This window comes from Ursus maritimus, unplaced genomic scaffold, assembly GCF_017311325.1.
Source record: "Ursus maritimus isolate PB19 unplaced genomic scaffold, ASM1731132v1 scaffold_32, whole genome shotgun sequence".
NCBI lineage: Eukaryota > Metazoa > Chordata > Mammalia > Carnivora > Ursidae > Ursus > Ursus maritimus.
The window spans coordinates 17,285,278-17,307,572 of NW_024425786.1; the positions used below are offsets into that span (position 1 = coordinate 17,285,278).

Below are 22,295 nucleotides of genomic sequence, written 5' to 3' on the forward strand. Positions count from 1 at the left end.
AGGGAGGGGGCAGAAGAAGCAGGCTCCCCGCTGAGCAGGGAGCCCTACGCTGCCCCATCCCAGAACCCTGGAATCATGACCTGAGCCAAAGGCAGACGCTTAACTGACTGACCCACCCAGGTGCCTCTCTTTTTAAGAGAGAGAGAAATCACCTGCAAGTGGGGGACAGGGAAGGGAAGAGGGAGAGAGAGAATCCACACTCAGCGCAGAGCCCGACATGGAGCTTGATCTCACAACCCTGAAATCATGACCTGAGCTGAAGTCAAGAGTCAGAGGCTCAACTGACTGAGCCACCCAGGTGCCCCTAATTTTCAGACTTTAGACCGCCCTTGCATTTCTGGGATAAATCCCATGACGTATAGTCCTTTTTATTTATATGTTGCTGGATTTGGCTTGCTAGTATTTTATTGAGGATTTTTGCAACTCTATTCAGAAGAGCCAACTGATGGATAGTTCGGTGTTTCCAGTTTGGGGCTACTATGAATAACGCTGCTATAAACACTCAGGTGCAAGTCTTGTCTTTGCAGGGACATGTTTTCGTTTCTTTTGAGTAGACACCTATGGGTGGAATTCCTGGGTCCTATGGTAGCTCTTTCTGTTTTAAGATTTCTTTATTTGAAAGACAGAGAGACAGAGAAAGAGAGAGGGAGCAGGGGGAGAGGCAGTGGGAGGAGAGAATCTCAAGCAGGCTCTCTGCTGAGCACGGAGCTGGACTCCGGCTCCATCCTAGGACCCTGAGATCATGACCAGAGCCAAAATCAAGAGTCGGACGCTTAACTGCCTGAACCACCCGGACGCCCCGGTAGTTTTGTCTTTTTGAGGACCTGCCAAAATGGTTTCCAAGTGGCGGTAGCCTTTTACATTCCCACCAGCTTAGTATGAGGGTTACTGGAGAACGCATTTAAACTGTTTCTTCCTCTATAAAGTGGTGGTAATAACACTGACTTCATAAAGTCAGGGAGATTATGATGTGTGAAGGACTTAGCATGGCACTGGGCCCAGATACCCATAACGCTCAGTACCTGACATCTTTTTTATGTTCCCTTGTCTTTACTCATGTCCCAAGCTTCAGACCTGGCTTAACTTACCGGGATGAGACTGTCTTCCTGCCTTGCATGTAGACTGACTTCTTGGTGTCCAGTTCCACACCCTTCTCGTTAGTCATAGTCCCCTAATGGTCTAACCTAGTCCCCCTCTTCCATTCCCTCAGGGTTTGTGTCAACTTCCTTGGCTCGGTGGGCTTTCCTAGGGCAAGAGCTCCAAACTGGCAGAGCTGGGGCAGCGACGGTGCTCCTTGAACCTCTCCTGTCTGCTGAATGACAGGACAGAGAGATTCACTGCTCTGCTTCGAAGGGACATCTCCCGTCCCCCATATGCCCTAACTCCAGGCCACGCCTGTTTATTCTTTAAGTCATAGTTTGGGCATCACCTCCTCCAGGAAGCCTTCCCTATGACCACCTTCCCCCTCCCATAATGTATGTTACTGCAACTATCACGTTATTTGTAATTGTATTTTTATACATCTATGTCTTAATAAACATCCTAAGGATAGGGGCTACTTTTATTTACTTCTATCTCCTCAGTGCCTAACACACAGTAGGTATTCAATAACCCATAAATAACCATATCTGTGTACAAAGTATTCATGGTTACATGTTAGCATCTAAGAAAACTCTATGAAAAAAAGGCTCTGGAACGGGGCCTTAAGGAATAAGCAGGCACCTGCCCAGTTGAAATGGAGGGAAGGGCATGCTAGGTGAAGGGAGCAGTGTGTAGAGAGGCCCTGCAGAGGGAAAACCTATCTTTAGGGACTAAGAAGTCCAGCGTGGCTACGGATGGTGGGACGGAGGGGCCAGTGAGGCTGGAGAGGTAGGGTAAGCCACTGGTCATGTTGTAAATGGACCTTTATGCCAACTGAACAGGACATGAGGGCAGAGAGGAGCCATCCATTAAATAGGAGAGACACGATCCGAACTGCATTTTCGAGGGTACTCTGGGGTGATGGAGGGGATGAGTACCCAAACTTCAGCTGCATTAGAATCTCCTGAAGGGCTCACCAAGCTACAGATTCTGGGTCCCACCCTGAGTTCCAGAAGGTCTGGGGCAGAGCCTGTGACTATGTCTTTCTCACAAGTTCCCAGGTAATGCTGGTCTGAGGACCACACTTTGACAGCCACTGATACGAAGGATGGGATGGAGAAGAATGGGTTGCGAGCTTTCCAAACCGTCCAGCTGAGAGGTGTGGAGACAGAGCACGGGAGGTGCTCACATTTTCAGTCCGGGTACCGCTAACTTTTCAGGGTCTTGGTGGTGAGATTTCAGGCTTGGTAGTAAGCCAGTGTGGGAAAGGGAGGTTGTTTCTGGGGAGAAATCAGCCAGGTGGTCAGGATAGTCCCCACCTTCGACCTGGGAGGACCAGACCCACACTTGGTAATGACCTTCAGAATGCACAAGAATCAAGGTGTCCAGAGTTGTCATTTAATGCCCGACTATCACAACGCAGGAGGTTTACATGGTGTTCACCAAGGCAGGACCCGGGGCAAGAACCAGACCAGGGGGAAGTGACCTGTGGAGAGTCCCAGCACAGGGACCAGGTGCCCCTGGGCCTCATCACCCTCGAGACACACCTGCCATCTACCAGGCTTCTTCCCTTACCCAGGAGCCCGTGGGCTGGCTGGGCTTCTGGTCACCAAGGGTCCTCGTGGGAGAACAGAGTCCCAGGCTGAGGTGGGGACCCTGGGACACAATGATAAGAACCAGACAGCTGCTTGCAAACAACCCCAAAAGGCTTTCACTTCAAACGCACTAAAGCCACGCGACGCTCGGAGGCGGGAACACCCAAACGCTTTTACTAGGAACGCAACACTGCAAAACTGAGGCTGAGAACGCTGGAGGACAGAAAGTCAAGTCAATCCCCTCCCAGAACCAGCTTTCTGAGCTTCGCCATCCCCCTCGTCCTCCCACAGCAACCCCAGTCCAACCACAGCATTGCTGCAGAGAAGGGACACCACACGGGGCTAGCAAATACTTTTCATGGGAAGGGACATGGGAGCACGTCCCTGGTTTTAAGAAATCTCTCTCAATCTCCAACTCTACACACAACGTAATGCTACTGAGTTCCCTGGAGCCGCCGAGCCTCTGGTGCCCCCAGGGACACAGGTGACTTGGGGCCGGGAAATGTCCTGGCGGAAATAATGTACCTCAGAAAGAAAAGTAGCTTTTCTTCCTCCCTAGTCCTAAAGTTTACATGGCCCCTAAAGGAAATACCATCCAAAAGGCATGCTTAAAGCACTTGATGGAACTCTTGAGAGGTTTCAAGCGTCACTGGCAAGAAAGAGGCATGAGCTTGTCAACCCCCCAGCCTGAGGCTTGGCCTGGGCTGTCCAGCCCCGGGACTAGGCAGGGTATGGAGGGGATAGCACAGAACAGGGGCAGCTGCTCAGGGTACAGGCCTTGGGCCCGAGGGGCAGCCCCTCTGTCCAACACTATGGCTCAGCCTTTGGGGAATGAGCTCGAATTCTGGCCCGACTTTACTTTTAAACTCACTCCCGGTGGGTCCTGCAGGCCTCTTCTCCTTTTTCTCTGATTTAATTCTAGGAGAAAACTCTAGACAAAGCCAAAGGCATGGAGGTCAAACGTCTCTGTCTTCAGAGATGGGACATGCCTCAGTGGCAGACGAGAGACCTCAGAACAGCAAGGCCATCTTGGCCCCACATGCCCCAACCAGATTCCATGCAACACTCCTGTCCCTTGCCCAAGGGCCAAGGCAGTCCCTTGACCCTGACATAGTGGGCGGCCAAACAGGCTTCTGATGAGACTCCCTGTGAGTATGTGGGGAGAGGAGACCAAAAGCATCTCTGTAAAGCATACAAAATTAGCCCTGTTTCCAGAGCTGGACATCTGTTCCTGAGAGGGCACAGTGAGGGGCCCGGGAAGTTGCAAAAATGACACGGCACACCATCCCCGTCTGGGCATTAGCTCACACCAGACCCCACCCCCAAAGAAGTCCACCTCCCCAGCTTCAGACGCCAGCCTCCGGTGAGCTCAGGAGCCAGCCCATGAGGCCAACTTCATATTTAAAACCAACTTAATGCTACAAACTTAAAAAAAAAAAAAAAGTGCTGCCCAGCTGAGCCCCTGAGGAAACCTAGCTCCCTGAGGGTGGGCGGTGGGCCTCTTAGACCACCATCCCTGGCGGCCTCTCTCCAGAGGGCACAGCCTTGGTTCATCCCCGAGCAGCCTCACCCCAGGTTGGGTGGGGAGGAGAGCTGACCCCCTCCCCCACAAAGTGGGCTTCAGAGACACTGTGGGATGGGCAAGCCTCTGGGGGTGGGGGCAGGGCAAGAGACCTTCTCAGGACCCTAAGCCTGAAGCGGTAACAAAAGCCTGTCTCCCCATCAGCTGCCAAGGTCTGGTCTGCAATGAAGACTACTCCCTGTCAGCCCTTTGGCATTCCAGTGACAAAAGGAGCCAAAATGCCACCAAATCCTGGTCACGGTCTGTCCTGGGGTGGGGGAGGTCTATGTGAGAGCTTCGGGGAGAGCAGATCCTTAAAGAATGACTCCCTTCAATGAAGAAAAAAATCCTTCCAGGGAAGGGGAGGATACCAGCCGCTACCAGAGGGTGTGCTTTCTGGCAGTTTCTTGGCTGCCACTCCCTGCCAGGAGCTCACTGTAAGACAGCCCCTGGCCCAAGCAAGAGGCACAAATGGAGGAAAGGTGCCCTCAGCAGGCCTGTAGCGGCTTCCATGTTCCTGTCCATGTTTCCCGGGGGGCGGGGGGGGGGCTTTCAGTGCTGACTCCCTAGAGGGTCGTTTTCCGTGTTGTAAGGGGACGGAGAGGTAGGGAATTCCATAGGAAGTGGGTCTCCGTAACTGCAGCCTTGATGCCGCCAGCCCTGGGATGGCTCCCTGCGACCCCCCTCTGGGACAGAGGAGACCAGGAACCCAAGGCTGGTGCCTCCGCGGGAGACCACGGGCAGGTGGAGCCCGAGGGCCTGCAGCCACCACTTACTGGAATTACGAGGCCTAAGTGCACGTAGCGTTCTAGCAGACCGGATGGCCCCCCCAGAGACCCAGCCCACTGCTGCAGGGAAATCGGGGACCTGGCCAGGGGCCCTGGAAGCCCTGGCCTGCCCCTGGACCGTGGACAGCACTGGGTCCATCTGAGAAGTCTTACTAGAAACTAGAACAATCTCCCTGCTAAAAACTCAGGGAAGACAAACAAACAAAACTCAACCTGAAATAAATACAAAGGCATTAAGTGCTTCTTGATAAACTCAGGGTCCTAATTCCTCCCAAAAGGCGGGGGCAGGGCCTTTCTCTGGACCTGTTTGCCTCACCTGTGGCCCTTCATGTGGGAGGTTAGAGGTCAGAAGCTGGGTGGGCCTCCCCGGGCCCAGCTTCCATGAGGACGGAGAGGACCCAACTCCTGATACACTCCTCACCCAAATCCTCTACGTACCTCCCCACTCTGGCCGAGACAGCTTCGGCTGGCCGGGGGGTAAGAAAGAGAAGAGGCCCCCCTACCCTGAGGGCAGCACCTTGTGTCCCACGTCCCTGCGCGGGCAGAGGGCCTGTCAGTCTGTGAGGAGGTAGAGCCAGGGGCAGGCTGCTGGGGGCAGGCAGGGCCACTCAATTAATCAGCAGGTCCCCGAGGTCGTAGGAGTCGAAGAGGTCACTGATGCCCTCACCCCCGTCCAAGCCCCACAGGTAGTCGTCCTGGTCCAGGGGCGGGGAGAAGCTGATCAGGGGAGAGCTGCACGGCAGGGACAGGAACTGGTCCTCAGTCTGCTGTAGAAGTGGGTGTGGCAGTTCCAGCATGCTGTCGGTGGCCTCCAGGGGGACCAGCGGCGGGGGCGGGGGCGGCTGCGGGATCTGCTGGGGAGTCAGCGCTGGCGCTGGAGACAAGCACACAGAGATCATACCTGGACCTGGTGCCCGAAAGCCTCTGGTCAGCCCTCGGAGCCCAGGAAGAGCCCTCCCCCGTTCTCTAAACTAGTGCTGCTTCTCTCCTAACCGGCCCCACACCCAATGCTGCTTCTCTCCTAACCTGCCCCACACCCAATGCTGCTTCTCTCCTAACCTGCCCCACACCCAATGCTGCTTCTCTCCTAACCTGCCCCACACCCAATGCTGCTTCTCTCCTAACCTGCCCCACACCCAATGCTGCTTCTCTCCTAACCTGCCCCACACCCAATGCTGCTTCTCTCCTAACCTGCCCCACACCCAATGCTGCTTCTCTCCTAACCTGCCCCACACCCAATGCTGCTTCTCTCCTAACCTGCCCCACACCCAATGCTGCTTCTCTCCTAACCTGCCCCACACCCAATGCTGCTTCTCTCCTAACCTGCCCCACACCCAATGCTGCTTCTCTCCTAACCTGCCCCACACCCAATGCTGCTTCTCTCCTAACCTGCCCCACACCCAATGCTGCTTCTCTCCTAACCTGCCCCACACCCAATGCTGCTTCTCTCCTAACCTGCCCCACACCCAATGCTGCTTCTCTCCTAACCTGCCCCACACCCAATCGCAGGGCCCACTCTCCCTCTCCCGGCACAGCTCTAGCCCCTGCCCTCATTCTCTCTCCTCTCGAAGGAGGTGGAATCTCTTGCTCTCCAAGCCCTACCCACTTGGGGGGCCCGGCTGGCTCCGTTGGAAGAGCACACGACTCTTGATCTCGGGGTTGTAAGTTTGAGCCCCACGGTAGGTGTAGAGATTACTTAAAAATAAAAATCTTTAAAAAAGCCAAAAAACCCTCACACCCCTCACCGTCAAGGCTCTGGCCCCTGGGACCACATCCTCTGTTTCCTGCATCACCAATCTCTCTCTCTCTCTCTCTCTCTCTCAGATCATTTCTATCATTACACAGACACATTCTAATGACTCCTGTCTTTAAAAAGCATCCTCCCCGACCTCATGACGCCCTCCAGTTCCCAGCCCAGTGTGCTGCTCCTTTTCATAGCAAAATTCATCAAGAATTGCCTGGGGTCGCCCTCTACTTTCCTACCACGATTCACTCTTCAACCTACTCCAACCTGGGGTCTGTGTCCACCATGCCAGTCGACCAGTGACTTCCTATTGCTGGACCCAATGGTCGGTTCTTGGCCTCATCTTATTTGACCCTCCAGCAGAATCTGGCACCGTTATTCACACCTTCTGGAAACACCTTCTTCCCTTGGCTCCAGTACACTAGATTCTCCTGGGTTTCTTCTCACCTCCTTGGCTGCTTCTTCTCCATCTCCTTTGCTGGATCCTTCTCCTCTTCCTCACTTCTAAGTCCTCAAGGCCCTAGGGCTCCATCCTCAGACTCCTCTCTCTGGCTGCCCGTCTTCCCAGGTGACCAGAGCCACCCCTCGGCTTTAAATCCCTTAGACCTACCCCTCGCAGCGGACGCCTCTGGCTCGGACCTCACCCACGAGCTCTGGGCTCCAGCAACACCTCTGCGTGGATGTCTCGGCTCCCCCAGAACTTAGCACGTCAAAACCAAACTCCTGGTCTTCCCCCCTCAGTTAATGGACCACCACCCACGCAGCGGCCTAAGCCAAAAGGCCGGAGAATCACACAGAATCCTGCCATTTCCCCAGCACCCAGTCCGGCAGTGAGATCGGTCATTTCCACGGCCGGGTGATTTCTGCAAGCTGCCCATTTCTCTTCCATTCCGCTGCTGTGATCCTGGGCTAGCCCATCGTCTCTCACCGAGACCGCTGCTGGGGCCTCCCTACCGGTCACCTTGCCTTGACCCTCGAAGTCTGTGCTCTAGCTTCAAAATGGTTGGGAAGAAAAGCCGAGTTCCACCAGCGCTGAGAAGGCCCTGCCTGGTCTGGCGCCTGCCTGCCTTGCTGCTCCCCCGTCCCTCCTCCCGCTCACACCCTGCCTCTCTGGCTACACTGGCTCGGCTGTTTCGAGCACACCAAGTGCGTTTCTCCTTAGAGGTCGGAGGCTGACTTGCTACACCGGCACGACGAAGAAGGCACTGGAAATCCCCTCCAAATATTTCCCGGTGCCCAGAATCTGACTGTTTGAGTCATGCCTTAAACCCCAACCAAACATTCCTTGGAAGACACGGCCGTGCTGGTGTGTCGGCCTGAACAGCCTCTTCCTCACCGTGTATCTGTGGGCAAGTGACTGAATGCGGACGAGCCTCTGTTTGCGCACCTCTAACATGGGGACGATTGTCCCCACCTCGCAGGGGTGCGGAGAGGAGTCAAGGACAGGTGCAGGGAGAGAGCCCTTGTCGATAAGAAGCATGCCGGTTTGCCAAGGGCTTACCGTGGCCGGCCCTGCTCTCAAGGGGAGGCGCACTTCACCTCCTCAAGGGGCCCCGCAGGAGGCAACACTGGGACCCCTCTTTGCAGATGAGGAAACTGAGGCTCAAAGGAGCCAATGAAATGTACGTGAGGCAAAAAGTGGCGTGTTTCTCTAGCGGGTTGCTGAGGCCTGCAGGGGTTCTAGAGAAAGGCTTGGCTTGGGAGGAGGGGGAGGCCCCGGGCTCGGACCCCAGCCCCACCCCGCACCAGCTGTAGGACCTGGAGCCTCAGTTTACTTGGAGGAAAAATAAGGCTCCACCTCCCTGACGTGCTGAACAGCAACGAGATAAGGCGCGTGGAAGCCTCTGCGGCGGGCGGACCTTGCTCCTCGCCTGCTTATCACGCTCTTGCTCACACGTCTGCGTCTCCGAACCACACGGCGCAGGCGCCCGGCTCGCGGAGGCTTTTTAAACAATCACATCCTCGCTGTCTCACTGCCCGTAACCCACCCGAAGTCGTGAGCGAGATTCAAGGGTCCCAGTTTCAGAGACACGAGGACACTGGCTCTGAGGGGCCGCAGTGACTGGCCTACAGCCACCGAGGCACGGCTGGCGAGGTGTAGGCCCGACCCCACCCAGCGTGGCCTCCTGCGCGGGAGCAACATTTATGTTTACCTCAGAATGTCAGAGCCTGGCGACATGGCAGACACGACCCTTCTCCCAAGCCCTTCTGTGCCAGATGAGAGACACTGAGGCCCCAAAGGGTTCGGGACTTCCCCCTGGTGATGCCAGGGTCCCCAGACTGGGGGTGGCTTCTGGCTCTCAGACTTCAAAATGGCTCCGCTTCGGGCCAGAACATGGAGTGTGTGTGTGTGTGTGTGTGTGTGTGTACACGCTTTCCAGGAAATGTCCTTCTGTTCCCTTCACAAGGATGTCACTAAGAGACCACACGGCAGGGGTGGAGAAGGGCACCCATGGCACAGAGCTGGCTCCTGGGCTGGCCCCACCACCAAGCGCTCTGTCAGCCTCTACTCCTTCTGGGAGTACAACTGATCCGTAAAACCGAGGTGAAAACCTCACCCTGGCTTATGCGGGAGGGTCCCCCTCCTCTGCCCCAGGTCTCAGAGGACATTGGAAGTGAAAGTGGTTCTAACTCGGAGAGCTGTGTGCATGTTGACGGTGGGGTGAGAAGGCAGATCGAAGCAGGAGGGAGAACAGGGTTGGGCACAGGTCTGGTGTGGGAGATAGGCACTGGGAGGGGCCTGGAGGACAGATGGCTGGCGCACGGAGAAGCCCGGCTCCCCTGACCAGACGGGGACACAGCAGAGATCACCAGAGAAGAGCTGGCGATCTGGGCTCTTGTCCAAGCTCTGCTTCCAACTTGCTGTGTGACCGTAGGAAAGTCACTCGCCCTCTCTGAACCTCAGCTTATTCATGTGTCAAATGAAGGGCTGAGTTAGATCAGGGCTCAGCAAACTTCTGTAAAGGACCGGATAGTATTTTAGGGTTTGCAAGATACTTACAGTCTCTGTCACACAGTCACTTTCCTCCTGCCCCCCAACTCTTAAAAAATATGAAAACCATTCTTAGCTCATGGGCCACTTAAAAACGGGCCAGATTTGGCCTGCAGGCAATAGTCTGGGGACCCTTGAGTTAAAGAAATGGAATCCAGCCCGTGTTCTGTGGACGCCCCACCAAGCCTCTTCCGTCAGACCAGTTTGAGCTCTGGTTTGTTTAAACACCAGAGTTCTACTTAAGAGAATTCTGCTGCTAAAGAAACAGAAAGTTGAACACTGGCCTCCATAGCCTCGAAGGATCTGTCAGTCTGACCTGATGTGTGAGCCCAGTAAAGGGCAAAAACCGTCCTGGGGGAAGGGCCTTCCCAGACACCCACTTCTACTCCTTTCAGATTCCTTCCCTGGGACCTCTCCTGCCTCTTTGCTCCCTGGGGACTGCCTCGTGCTACTTCCTGCCAGGCATGGCCAGCTTTAGCTGTGCGGTCCACCTCCTAGCCAGGGGGGAGCTGCTCCGGTCAGGAGCCCCTTCCTTGATCTGTTCCGAGCCTCATGGTGAGAGGACTGTGGAGACTGAGGGTCAAGACACAGTTCTGTCGCCTCCCAACTAGGAGACTTGGGCGCATCGCAGCACCTCTCTGCCTCAGTTTATTCATCTCTAAACTGGGAACAATAGCGCCTACCTCAAGAATTGCTGTGAAGAGTAATGTGATCACATAGACACACCTAGTATATAGTCATGGTTTAAAAAAATCCTTGTTACAAAGAAGACTGATAAAATAAAGATAAAATTAATTAATTAAAAAAAGAAACCTTAGTCCAGCCTGCCTTCCCAAAGCTGCAGTTCCTATTTACCACGGGCTTCCTGAGTGCCAGGAGCTGTGCTGTTAGGAGTCATCCTAAAAGTGTGGTTCTAGCAGGCTAGCAACGAGAAGAATCGCCAGCAGGTTCTGCCGAGCACCGTCCCAAGGGCTTTACCTATATGAGTTCATTCAATCCTCACAACCTACAAAGTAGATACTATTATTACTGTGCCCAACTTACAGATGAGACTAAGGCCAAGAGAGGTCACGTGACTTGTCCAAGGTCACACAGCTGGTAACTGGAAACACGGGGATTTGAACCCAGGACCCTCCGCCCCAGAGCAGCGTCAGCCCCCCGACTGAGACAAGAACACACACACACACACGCACGCACGCACGCACGCGCGCGCACTTTATGAAGTATAGAGCGCGAGCTGCCCTTCGCTGCCCAGCAAATGTTGCCACGGAAGAGGAACCTCTAAGGCTGTTTGCTCTCCCCACCTCCTGTCCCTCTGGACAGAGGGTCCTACCTGGGGATGCCGTGGGTTCTGTCATCCCAGGGTCAGTGCTGCTGCTGGGCTGGGTGGAGTCAGGGCTGGGGCCCAGGGGGGAGGTGGGGGGGAGGGGCTCCCGGGCAGGGCTGTCCGGGTCCCTCACTTCCTCTGGGCACAGGTAGACTTCGATGGGTCCCTGTGTGCTTTTCAGATATATCTGCAGGTTCTCCTGGAGGAAGAGGAGAAGCCAGGTCACGGCTCTGGGCAGCTGGGCAGACTCATGGGCTGGGGTGAACGGGCGGACCCCCAGGGCTCCCATCCTCCGCGTGAGCAAGCTCAGCTCCTGAGCTGGGCCCCAACCCTGCCCCATCTGACCTGGCTTGGGCACCTGCTCCTTCTGCCTGTCTGGCCCCCAGGCTCCCTTCTCTGAGGGGAATATCTTGATTTTCCTTCGGGAAACCACGCCTCTCCCACTCTCAAGTCATGTAATTTGGGGGGACGCCACCTTTCCCAACTTCGGTGGGTGAGCTTGGCGCGCAGGCTGGGGAAGTCACAGTGACCGTGACTAGTTCAGGGAAGCACACGACTCAGCTCAGTTCCCTAGCATCAGACCCAGGACGTGTGCCGGACTTGGAAATGGAGGCTCCCTTCTCCCTGGGGTCTCGGGGCTGGGATCACAAAAGCTACCTTTGCCCCTGGAAGAGGGGAGGCCACCTGGGAATGGAAACAGCACAGAGAATGGCAGAGAAAGACAGAGAGCACAGGGCGAAGCGAAAGTCATAGTTAGAATTCCTGCATCTAGCCTTGCCTGTAATTTCCAAATCTTCTCTCTGGACCTGTCACTTGGTTCCCCACAGTCCCCTCCACCCCTCACCCCTGACTTAAGCCATCTGGACTTGGCTTTCTGTTACTTATAACCAAGAGTCCTGATACTTGGCCTTCCTACCGGTGCTTCCTCCCTGCCACCATCAACTACACACATGCCATTCCAGCACACACTCCAGTCTCCTCCCTGGTGCCCCTGCAGGGCCCTCTGTCTATCCCTATTCCCCCTGACAAAAATCCTGTTCATTCTTTAGCAACTCATACCTGTAGCCAGCTATGGGCTCTTCCTCCCACTGTCCTTTGTCTGGGCCCTCTGGGCACCTTAAGTCTATAAATGGCCAGGTGACTGCTTGCTTGGGTCTTTTTCTCACTAGGTCCTGAGCTCCTTCAAGGCAGGGGTGGGGCCCCATGTATCTTAATGTCCTTCCATTAAAAGAATTATTTCCTGAGCACTTATGATGTGCCCAGCTCTGGGCTGGGGGTACCACAGGCGTGCAACACGCTTTTGTGGCACTTACCCTCTAACAGGTGAAGCACAACCTAATCACATAATCACCAACATCTCCCAGCGAATGGACGTTGAGTGCAGTAGAAAAGCACAGGCAGGGACGCCTGGGTGGCTCAGTCGGTTGGGTGTCTGCCTTTGGCTTGGGTCATGATCTCAGGGTCCTGGGATTGAGCCCACATCGGGCTCCCTGCTCAGTGGAGAACCTGATTCTCCCTCTCCCTCTGAACCTCCCCCTGCTTGTGCGCTCACTCACTCTCTGTCAAATAAATAAATAAAATCTTCAAAGAAAAGAAAAGCATAGGTAGTTATGAAATCTGGGGGAGGGGGGTAATCAGGGAAGGTTTCCTTGAGGAAGTGACGTTTGAGTTGAGACCTGTAGGACAATTAGCAGTAAACCAGGCAGAAAAAGGGACGAGTGTTTCAGCTGGAGAGAGAGGCATCAGAAGGTCTTATACTGGGCACGAGCTTAGTGTGGTGGGGACACTGCAGAGATGTCAGTGTGGCTCCAACAAAGGCATGAGAGAAGAGGCTAGTGAGGTCAGAGCACAGAGGGGCTCATAAGGAAGGAGTAAGAATTTGGGTCTTATCCTAGGCGCTCATGGTTAGCAGGAAAGGATTATGGTGGGCACTAATCCCACGGTGTGTGGGCACAGGAATGCAGGGGCAGGTGGGTGCAGAAAGGTGCCAAGAGCAGAGATTTTCTTGGGCCGGTAGCTGACATCTGTTGTCCTTTCCGGCTCCCGCAATCGCTGCCCCAGCTTGGAGACCACCCATCTTGCTATGGGCACCAGAATGGATCAGGGAAGCTTGGGGCCAGGCCGTGCCAGGGACAGAGCCTACAGAGCAGCCTGGGACCCTCCTTAACCTGCTCTCCACCGAATGGTCCCCCTCTCACCTCACTCCTGTCGGGCACCTCCAGTCTTGTCTGGGGAGGGGCCTTGACCGCGATCACCGTCTGCTCCTTAAAGTTGCCAACGGCACGGATGTCCTGGTAAGTCACGTAGGCCAGTGTAGGGACAGGAGAGTCAAGGGAAGTAACGGTCAAAATTCAAACCCCTAGGGGCGCCTGGGTAGCGCAGTCGTTAAGCGTCTGCCTTCGGCTCAGGGCGTGATCCCGGTGTACCGGGATCGAGCCCCACATCGGGCTCCTCCGCTGGGAGCCTGCTTCTTCCTCTCCCACTCCCCTGCTTGTGTTCCCTCTCTCGCTGGCTATCTCTCTGTCAAATAAATAAATAAAATCTTTAAAAAAAAAAAAATTCAAACCCCTAGCCTGCCAGGCTAAGCCTCTGAACATCTCTTTTTCACTCCTTACACAGCTTAGAAATAACCAAAAATGATCAACTGTTCTTTTAATATCATGTTACCTTGGATCCTTTAGAAAACAGATGGGAGTATAAATCCTTTTTTTAATCAATTTTTTAAAAATGCTGCCTCACGTCAATTTTTTAGACTTTATCTTGGGCGCCTGGGTGGCTCGGTTGCTTGAGTGTCTGACTTCAGCTCAGGTCATGATCTTGGAGTCCTGGGATTGAGCCCCATGTGCGCCAGGCTCCATGCTCAGCGGGAAGTCTGTTTTTCCCTCTGCTGCTCCCCCTGCTTGTGCTGTCTCTCTCTTTCAAATAAATAAAGAAAATCTTAAAAAAAAAGGGGGGGGGGAGCGCCTGGGTGGCTCAGTTGTTAAGCGTCTGACTTTGGCTCAGGTCGTGATCCCAGGGTCCTGGGATCGAGCCCCGCGTCGGGCTCCCTGCTCAGCGGGAAGCCTGCTTCTCCCTCTCCTGCTCCCCCTGCTTGTGTTCCCTCTCTCGCTGTCTCCCTCTGTCAAATAAATAAAATCTTAAAAAATAAAAATAAAAAAACTTTACCTCGCAGACTAGATCATTATCTCTGAGCAGATAGTAAGACTTGTCTTATTTCTTTATATTTCTCACTTTGCCCGGCATCCTTCCAAAAATACAAGATGAGATCCAAAAACCAATGAGACGGTGGAACCATTTGGGGAAAATGTATGAAAAACCTTAGCAAAGTCCATGTTTATAATTTCAATCCTAAGAATCTAAGGAAATAAGTAAATAATACAGGAAAATGTTCTCTATACAAAGATAGTCATCACAATCCTGCTTTATAAAAGCAGAAATCTCGAATCAGTCTAGATGCTGATTCTAGGCCTTCTCAACAAACCAGAATGTAGTCTGAGCAGGACAGCCTCAAATCATTCTAGATACGAGGTTAAATCACATGAGGTTGCTGTTTCTGAAAAACATGGTCCAATAGCAGCAATTCCCTGTGGATCGAGCAAATAGGGAGGATTCGTAGCAACATTAAAAACTGTCTATGGTAGGGGCGCCTGGGTGGCTCAGTCGTTAAGCGTCTGCCTTCGGCTCAGGTCATGATCTCAGGGTCCTGGGATCGAGCCCTGCGTCAGGCTCCCTGCTCTGTGGGGAGTCTGCTTCTCCCTCTGCCTCGGCCTCTGCTGCTCCCCCTGCTTGTGCTCTCTCTCACTCTCTCTCCCACTCTCTGTCAAATAAATAAATTGAATCTTAAAAAAACATAACAAAACCTGCCTATGGGGATAGACAAAGTGGAGGAAGGCAGGATATGAGCTGTCGTGTTGAGCGGACCCACACTATGTTTAATAACACGTACCCTGTGCACAGGTGAGAAACAATGGCTGTGTTAGGGTGGCAACTACTTCTTTCTTTTCTCCATTTTCCAGATTTAAAGAAATGCACTTGCTTTTCTAACGAGAGTACCTTCGATAGACTTGTGAGGAAAAGCCACCGAGGAAGGCAGAAACAGACATGCCGGGCCCTGACGGTGAGCTCCCGCTGCGGGGCGATGGGGCACGAACCCAGGATGGATGTGCGCAGGCGACAGGGCCCTGTCCGCTTCCCCCCACCAGGCAGGATATCTCTTGTTGGCCTTGTCCTCGGTCAGGTGCTTGAAGGTCAGAGAGCAGCTCTGGATGAGCTGGTCCAAGGCCTGCTCCGTGCTCATCAGCTCCTTCAGCTCCTGCCCCAGCTGCTGCTGCTTCCCAGGCCGGGTGGGGTCTTCAAACATTCCCCTGCCTCTGGGAACAGAGCAGTCCCCCAGTATGAGCCTCAGTCCACATCCAGGGGCCCCAACCCCAGGGCTGCCGTGCAGACCCACACAGACGGTGCGAAACCCCAGAATGCGGCCACTGGCGTGGTCTACCACGCTGCCCCCTGGGCTGTGCCGATCAGTGGTCCTGTCTAGCTCCCAGGGAGCTGTCAGGAATGGAGACTGAAGTTCGGGGCTTGGGCTAGGGAAAAGAAACAAGTCAAGCCTGACCCCACTTTTGAGGGGCTCTCAACACGGCCCACCCTCCACCGCAGCCTCCCCCACATGCCTTGCCTGGGTTCTCTGCAGGTCTGCTCTGGTCTTCGTAGGAGGAAAGGAGCCCAGAGGACTCAGATCTTAGAGCTGGAAGGACTGTGGGTTGCTACAGCCCAGCTCCCAGTGGACTTCCTTAAGCTAGAAGAGGGGAATCTTGGGATCCCCAATGCAAGAGATTGGGGTCCTCTTCGGCCTCTGCAGGTCTCAGCTCCAGCCCCGACACACACCCGCTGGATGTCGCGTCCCCCCCCACCTTCACCCACCGCACGTGCACCCCCCTCCGGGTGCCATCGGCCGCAGCGCAGGCACTCACACCCACTGGATGTTGTTCTTGGCCTTCTTACGGATGAGCTGGATACCCTCCAGCACGTTGGTGATGTCATAGATGCGGCGTTTCTGCACGTCCAGCACCTCGGCGGCCCAGTTCAGGTCCAGGACCCCATCCTTGGATTCGCTCAAGAGGTAAATGAATTTCTTGGTGAGCAGCCCCAGCGACGTGTCGTACCGAGTCTTCTCTCCGGGGGACTTGGGGGCTAAGGGGGAAAGGGGCCCAGTCACCACGCAGGGAGAGCCCGCCTGGGGAGCCCCATCCACGGATCAGGACCTGCGAAGTGCCACCCTTCCCATGAACACAGGAGCAACCACTTTCCGGGTTACAGAGCAGTGTGAGGAGAAGGTCGTTCGCCACCACTGTCCAGGCAGGGAACCTGATACCTGGAGAGGGAAGGTGACTTGTTTAAGGTCTCACGGTCAGGCGCGGGGGCAGGACTGGAAACCAAGCGTCCGAACTCCTGGTTCAGAGCGCCTTTGCACCATTGCTTCGGGCAGCCGCAGTAACACCACCAGCACCAATGACAAACACTGTGTGTAGGCCACTGTTCGAAGCGCTTTCCGTACACAGCAAGTTCAATCCTTACAACCCCCTGTAAGGCTGCTGTACATCCGTCCCATTTTATGGATGAGGATACTGAGAAACAGGTAAAGTAACTCGCTCAGCTCCCTCAGCTCAAAGGGACAAAGCTGGGATTTAACTCCAGGCAGCCTGGCTCCGGAGTCTTCTTAACCATTACCCTCTCCTGCCAGCTATCTCAAGAATCTGGAATTAGGGTAAGGAGAGAAAGAGGACGATGGGCTGGGATTCGAGCACATTTTTCGACTTGCTTTTTCTTTCCACGTGTAGCCTAATGATTATCTGAAACGAATCAGTCCTACAATGTCCAACGGGAAAGGTTCATGAATAAAAATCCTTTCTTAATGAGGTTGATGTCACAAGACCACATCCTAGCTACGGCATCGTGAACCGCAAGAGGACTTTGGCAATCGAGTGACTTGCAAGTCATATGGCAAGCCAGCGGCCAAAGGAGTTCTGGAAACTGGGTTTTGGAGAGCCTCAGACTCCTCTGGAAGGGGACTTTAGGACCCCTTCACTTACTGATGGAAGGCACGTGGCACACAGTTTTGGTCAGGTTTTGCCCCCTCGGCAGATCCGACTAAATGATTAGCGCACTTAGTATCTCTCAGTAGAACGTTCCAGGCAGCCTCTACCCGCCAACGGGAGGGCCAGCTTTCTGGCTTCGTTTTACAGATGAGACAGCTATGACCAGAGCCCTGTCCAGACCCCCAGATTCCTGACCCTCATGCTTCCCACCCAGGGACAGACCTCCTTCATGAGGTCTCTGACCCCCCAAATTATTGGTCTTCCCTAACATAAGTTTCTAAGACTCCGGCTGGAATCAGGATATTGATTGAGGGGCGCCTGGGTTGCTCAGTCGTTAAGCATCTGCCTTTGGCTCAGGGCGTGATCCTGGCGTTAGGGGATCGAGCCCCGCATCAGGCTCCTCCGCTGGGAGCCTGCTTCTTCCTCTCCCACTCCCCCTGCTTGTGTTCCCTCTCTCGCTGGCTGTCTCTCTCTCTCTCAAATGAATAAATAAAATTTAAAACAAAAAAAGATATTGATTGAACATATCAAGAGGCAGGAGTAGAAATTCCCTGCAGCTTAGCTTTCGAAGGACACCACCCGGGTGGCCTCTGGATCTTAACCTCTGAGGCACGGGGCTAGAACAATCCAAGCTTCCCCGCCCTTGGCATCGCTCATTCAGCTCTCTGCCTGTGGGGCAAAGACCCTGGCTAGCCCCGCTCCTCTTGGAGCTGGATTCTCTCTTTTAGAAAAGGTCAGACTGACTAAATACAACAACCTTTTTAAAGAAAGAGTAAGCTCACGTTCCGGTCACGAGAGTGGTGTGTGGTGGGGAAGATGCGGTGCCAGCTTGGGTTTGGGTCCTGACCCCCAGCCCCCCCACCAGCCGTGTGACCTTGGGCAAGTCACTCAAGCCCTGAGTCTCAAACTGCCTCGTCAGCGAAAGGGGGGGAGTGCTAACGACGGCAGGGTCCCGTGAGAGAGCACAGAGGAAACTGCCTTGTAACCCGGGAAGCGTGCCACACATGTCACTCCTGCCAACGTGGGTAGGGCTGCTGCCCTCTGCCCCTGCCCCCCCGCACCCCCGTCCTGAGCCTGCCCTTAGATGCCCCATCAGCACGGCTTACTTCTGGGGCTGGGGAGGCCATCCACTCTAACGCACTTCCCCTTGGGAGTCCGGAATTCAGGGACTGCGGGCCTCCCGATCCCCTCCAGGTCCAGCTTCCTTTTGGCCTTGGAGAGAGGAGAGAGAGGCAGAGTTTGAGAATCGTTCCTCCTTCAGTCTTTCCCCGAGTCGGGATCAAAGCACGGAGGCCACAGGCAGCTGCTTTCTGTGCCTCAGTTTACCACCAGTCCCGGAGAAACATCACTGCGCTTGGTGAGGAAACAGCAGTGAGTCGACAAGTGAGCTTTCAGGGGAAAGGGAGTCGTTTTCTGAGGAGCACAGGACACTTATCCTGAGGTGCAGGTACCTGGGGACGACCGAAGCCAGTCTGGCCAAGAGCTCAGGGTTCCTTAATACCGGGCCCCAAGGTCACTTCTACATCCGCCACCCCCCAACCCCCACGCAGAGAATGATGCAGGGAGGAAGGAGTGGGTAGGACCTAAACCACATCAGGCTGGGGGGAGCCTCCCGCCCCACAAGTGTAAGAGCAGCTGGCCCGGCCTGCCCCGGTGCCCATCACAGCCCCACAGCTGGCCCTTATCAGGGTGGGGCTGGGCACCCGCCCAGGCCCAGGGGACTTCCTGGCTCCGTGCCACACCCCAGGGAGGTGCCCGCGTCGGGAAGCAGAGCAAACATTCCCCACCCCCATGTTTGGGCTCCAGCTCAAGGGCCCCAGGGCCTCCTGAATAGACTCCATTTGCCATTCTTTCTTTGCTGAGAGGGGCAGACAATGAATCCTTCCCCTGCATCTCAAGGACAAACAGCTGAGGTCCCCCTGCTCCCCCTGCCTGTTCCCGCCAAGCTTGGGAAACACCTGCTGGGGAAATCAAACCACAGACCCATCTGCTCTTCTCCACCCCACTGCCACCAGGCCCCAGTTAGGCCCAGAAGCTGCACTGGCCCGGAAGGGGCCTCTCTCCTGTTAGGGCTGGGCAGGGGCAGGGCTAGGGTACTGGGGCACTGGGGCATAGGTCAGAGGCCTGGCCTTGACTCTCCCAGCTCTTTCGGGGACTCAGTGTGCGTGTGTCTGACTAGGGAAGTGCTCTACATCTAGGAGCCTCAGTTTCCTCCTCCATAAAATGGGGCAGAAAACACCTGCCTTGAGGGACCATTTTGAGGAATCAAGGAGATAACTCCTGCAAAGTGCTCAGCCTGGGGCTCAGCACACGGTAGGTGTTCAGAAAATGTCCCTTCCCTGAAATCCAGGCTTGGCCTCTTCCTTGACACACCCTTCAGGGAGCCACTGAGCACATTTCCTTTCTCTCCCTCTCCCCTAATCACCCAGACACCCCTAAGCTGGTTGGGACAGAGAGGCCTATTTTAACCTTTGACAGTGAGGTCATGCTCGGCAGGGCTGAGACTTCTAACTGCTGCTGAGCACAGCTGGGCTGACAGGTGTGGGAAGTGGTGACAGCTCTTCCGGCTATCAGCTCCCCTCCCCACTCCTGCCTCCTCCAGGAAGTCCTCCTGGACTGATTCCGGGAGACCCGCTCCTTGGTTTGAGGAGCCTGGATATGATGCTTCTCTCTCCCACCCCTATCCAGACCTGGACATGATCCAAACACTTCCCTGCTCATTCCTCTCTGGAACATTCTTTTTCTAACCTCTCAGCTGGTGAGATCCTAGATTCTAGAGAATGTGACCTATCTTGTCTCTAGATAAAGGCCCAGTCATTCACTGAGAACTTCCACGTGCCCTGGGCCGAGCCCCAACATTCATCACCTCACCGAGTCTCCCCAGCACCACCAAGCCCCATTTAACAGTTGGAGTAACTGGGACTAGGTGAGCTTCAATGTCTTTATCAATCCTGATCGAAGTTGTCCAGCCCAGGACCCTTCATCCACCCCCCAGGAAGGAATGCCAAAAGCAGGGAGAGTAACAGAAGTCAAGCTGAGTTCTACCCGAGGCAGAGGTGGGGCAGCCCAGAGTCTCCCCAGCCCCATCCACTTCCCCCCAGCCGACAGGAGCCAGGCCCTGCTGAGTTCACAGAACACGAGGAAGAAACTCACTACCTGCAGAGCGGGGAGAAGGAAGGACCTTGACAGAGTATCTGCACTGGGCCTATCACGTGCTCCTCAGTCCTGCACTACCAGTATTGGCAATCTCTCTCGACAGAAGAGAAATGGAGACTCAGAGAGGGTAAGCCATGAGCCCAAGGTCACACAGACAAAGGGCAGAGCCAGAGTTTGAACTCAGGATTGTCTGACTCCGAAGCCATGTACCAGGCCGTCTCAGCTCTTTCGCACACATTCCCCCAGATTTTGCTAGAACTTCAGCCAAGGCCTGGCTGTGCCCACCCGCCCCCGTTACTTTATATACACATACCAGTTCCCTCCCTTCCCTTACTGTCCCTCCCTTTACCCTGTACTTCAAGGGTCCCCAAGCAGCAAAATGTCCCTCATCCAAGGACATCTCCCTGACACCTTGGGGCGCAGCCCATGGATGGGCCTGAGCCTACAGAACAGAAGTGGCAGAGGACAAGCCCAGAAAGATGAGGGCCAAGGAGAACCTGAGCGAAGGCTTTGGAGTCACCCCCTCTGGGTTCCCATCTAGCCCTCCGCCTTCCTAGCTGGGTGAGCTCAGAGGGTCAGCTGACCTCTGGACCCCACCTGTATAATGGGGATGGTCTGCTCCACCTGGGCCGGGGACTCGGCGACAGTGCAGCAAAGCGCTTTGCTCACACACAGAAGCTGCTATCACTAAGGCTCCAGGGGCGAAGCAAGGGGAAAGTTCAGAGCTAGGCTGAAGAGACGGGGCTGTGCCAAGAGCAAAGGCCAGTCTGGCTCTAACCTGGACCCTCTTAGGAGGCAGCCCCTAAAGGTCTGCTTAGGATTCAAGCTCCCCTTGCCAACCCCAAGGGAGAAGAGTGAAGCTCCTTCCTCAGGCAGCCCCAGAAGTGAGAGGGTCGGAGACGACCAGACACAACCCCACTCTGGGCGGCAAGGTGACAAAGGTGGGGCTCGAAGGAGGGCAAGGTCACACAGGGGATGGAGCCGGGTTTCTCCCAAGTCCCATGTCCTAATTTAGACGATGGGGGGAGGGGGGTAGCAGTAAGTGTCCCAGATCCCAGTTCTACCACTCCGTAGCCTGCTTTTCCACATCTCACCCACCCTGGATGGTGGTTCTTTAAAATGTTACTTTGCTTTCATGGTTCTCAGGGGGACTTCGGAAAACAGAGACGAAAGGAAGGAGAACTGTGCAGAATCCCACCCTCTTCAGAGTCCTGTGGGAATGAGACAGAATCTCGTGCTGTACCTGGCTGGATGAGGGACTCCATAGAGGAACATCCCATGCCTTCCCCAGAGGGTGCTGGAAAGAGCCCCAGACAGGGAGTGAGGAGACCAGGGCTCAGGCCTTCATTCTGACATTGAACTTGGTTGCCATCCCCGAGGTCCCTTTAAACAGCAGTTCCCCAACAAATCCTACTCACCCTGCACTTTGCAGCCTGGCCACAAACCAAGCAGCCACACCCAGGGTTGGGTTTGGAACTGTTCCAGGTCACACCCTGGTAAAATGAGTAAGCAGGGGGCCAGGCCTGCCCGTGAGGCTGGGGGCCATGGGGCATCTGATGGGTGAGGGGGCCCTGGCAGGACTTTAGGGTAGTCTGATGCAAGGAGACTCTCCCACTTCTTGGCTTGTGACTTGGACAAGTGACTTCACGTCTCTGCTCAGTCTCCTCATCTGTAAGATGCCTCATCCCAGGCATCTTGGCCAAGATAAGGAACGTGAAGAGTTCCAAGCAGTGCCTGGCACACGAGAAGCGTTCAGTAAAAGAGAACTATTCTTGCTGTGATCACTGAGCCCCTCTGGGAGGGAGCTACAGACAGATGCACTCGGGCTCCTCTGGGAGGGAAGCAGTTCAAAACCACAGCTGTTACTGAAACGCAGCCACTGAAACCCCGCCTGGGCGCCTGAAAGCAGCTGGCCAGAGGAGAATGCACCCGCCACCGAGACTTTCCCCCCGCCCCC

The 22,295-nt window shown here is 54.9% G+C and overlaps 1 protein-coding gene across 2 annotated transcripts in view; it reads right to left on the bottom strand.

Annotated features, from left to right (window-relative positions):
- Nucleotides 1–2,456: 2,456 nt before the first annotated feature.
- Nucleotides 2,457–22,295, bottom strand: part of E2F2 (E2F transcription factor 2) — a 22,334-nt gene continuing 2,495 nt past the window's right edge. Inside the window, exons 2-7 of one of the 2 annotated variants that reach the window (XM_008694869.2) lie at nt 18,289–18,394; nt 16,058–16,277; nt 15,299–15,457; nt 13,286–13,400; nt 11,094–11,286; nt 2,457–5,898 (exon numbers count right to left, since the gene is read on the bottom strand). In XM_008694869.2, the coding sequence (XP_008693091.2) occupies nt 5,633–5,898; nt 11,094–11,286; nt 13,286–13,400; nt 15,299–15,457; nt 16,058–16,277; nt 18,289–18,394 (1,059 nt within the window). In that variant the 3' untranslated portion in view covers nt 2,457–5,632. Of the gene's footprint in view, nt 5,899–10,797; nt 11,287–13,285; nt 13,401–15,298; nt 15,458–16,057; nt 16,278–18,288; nt 18,395–22,295 lie in introns of those variants that run through there. The other variant, XM_040618960.1, reaches the window with a different exon arrangement.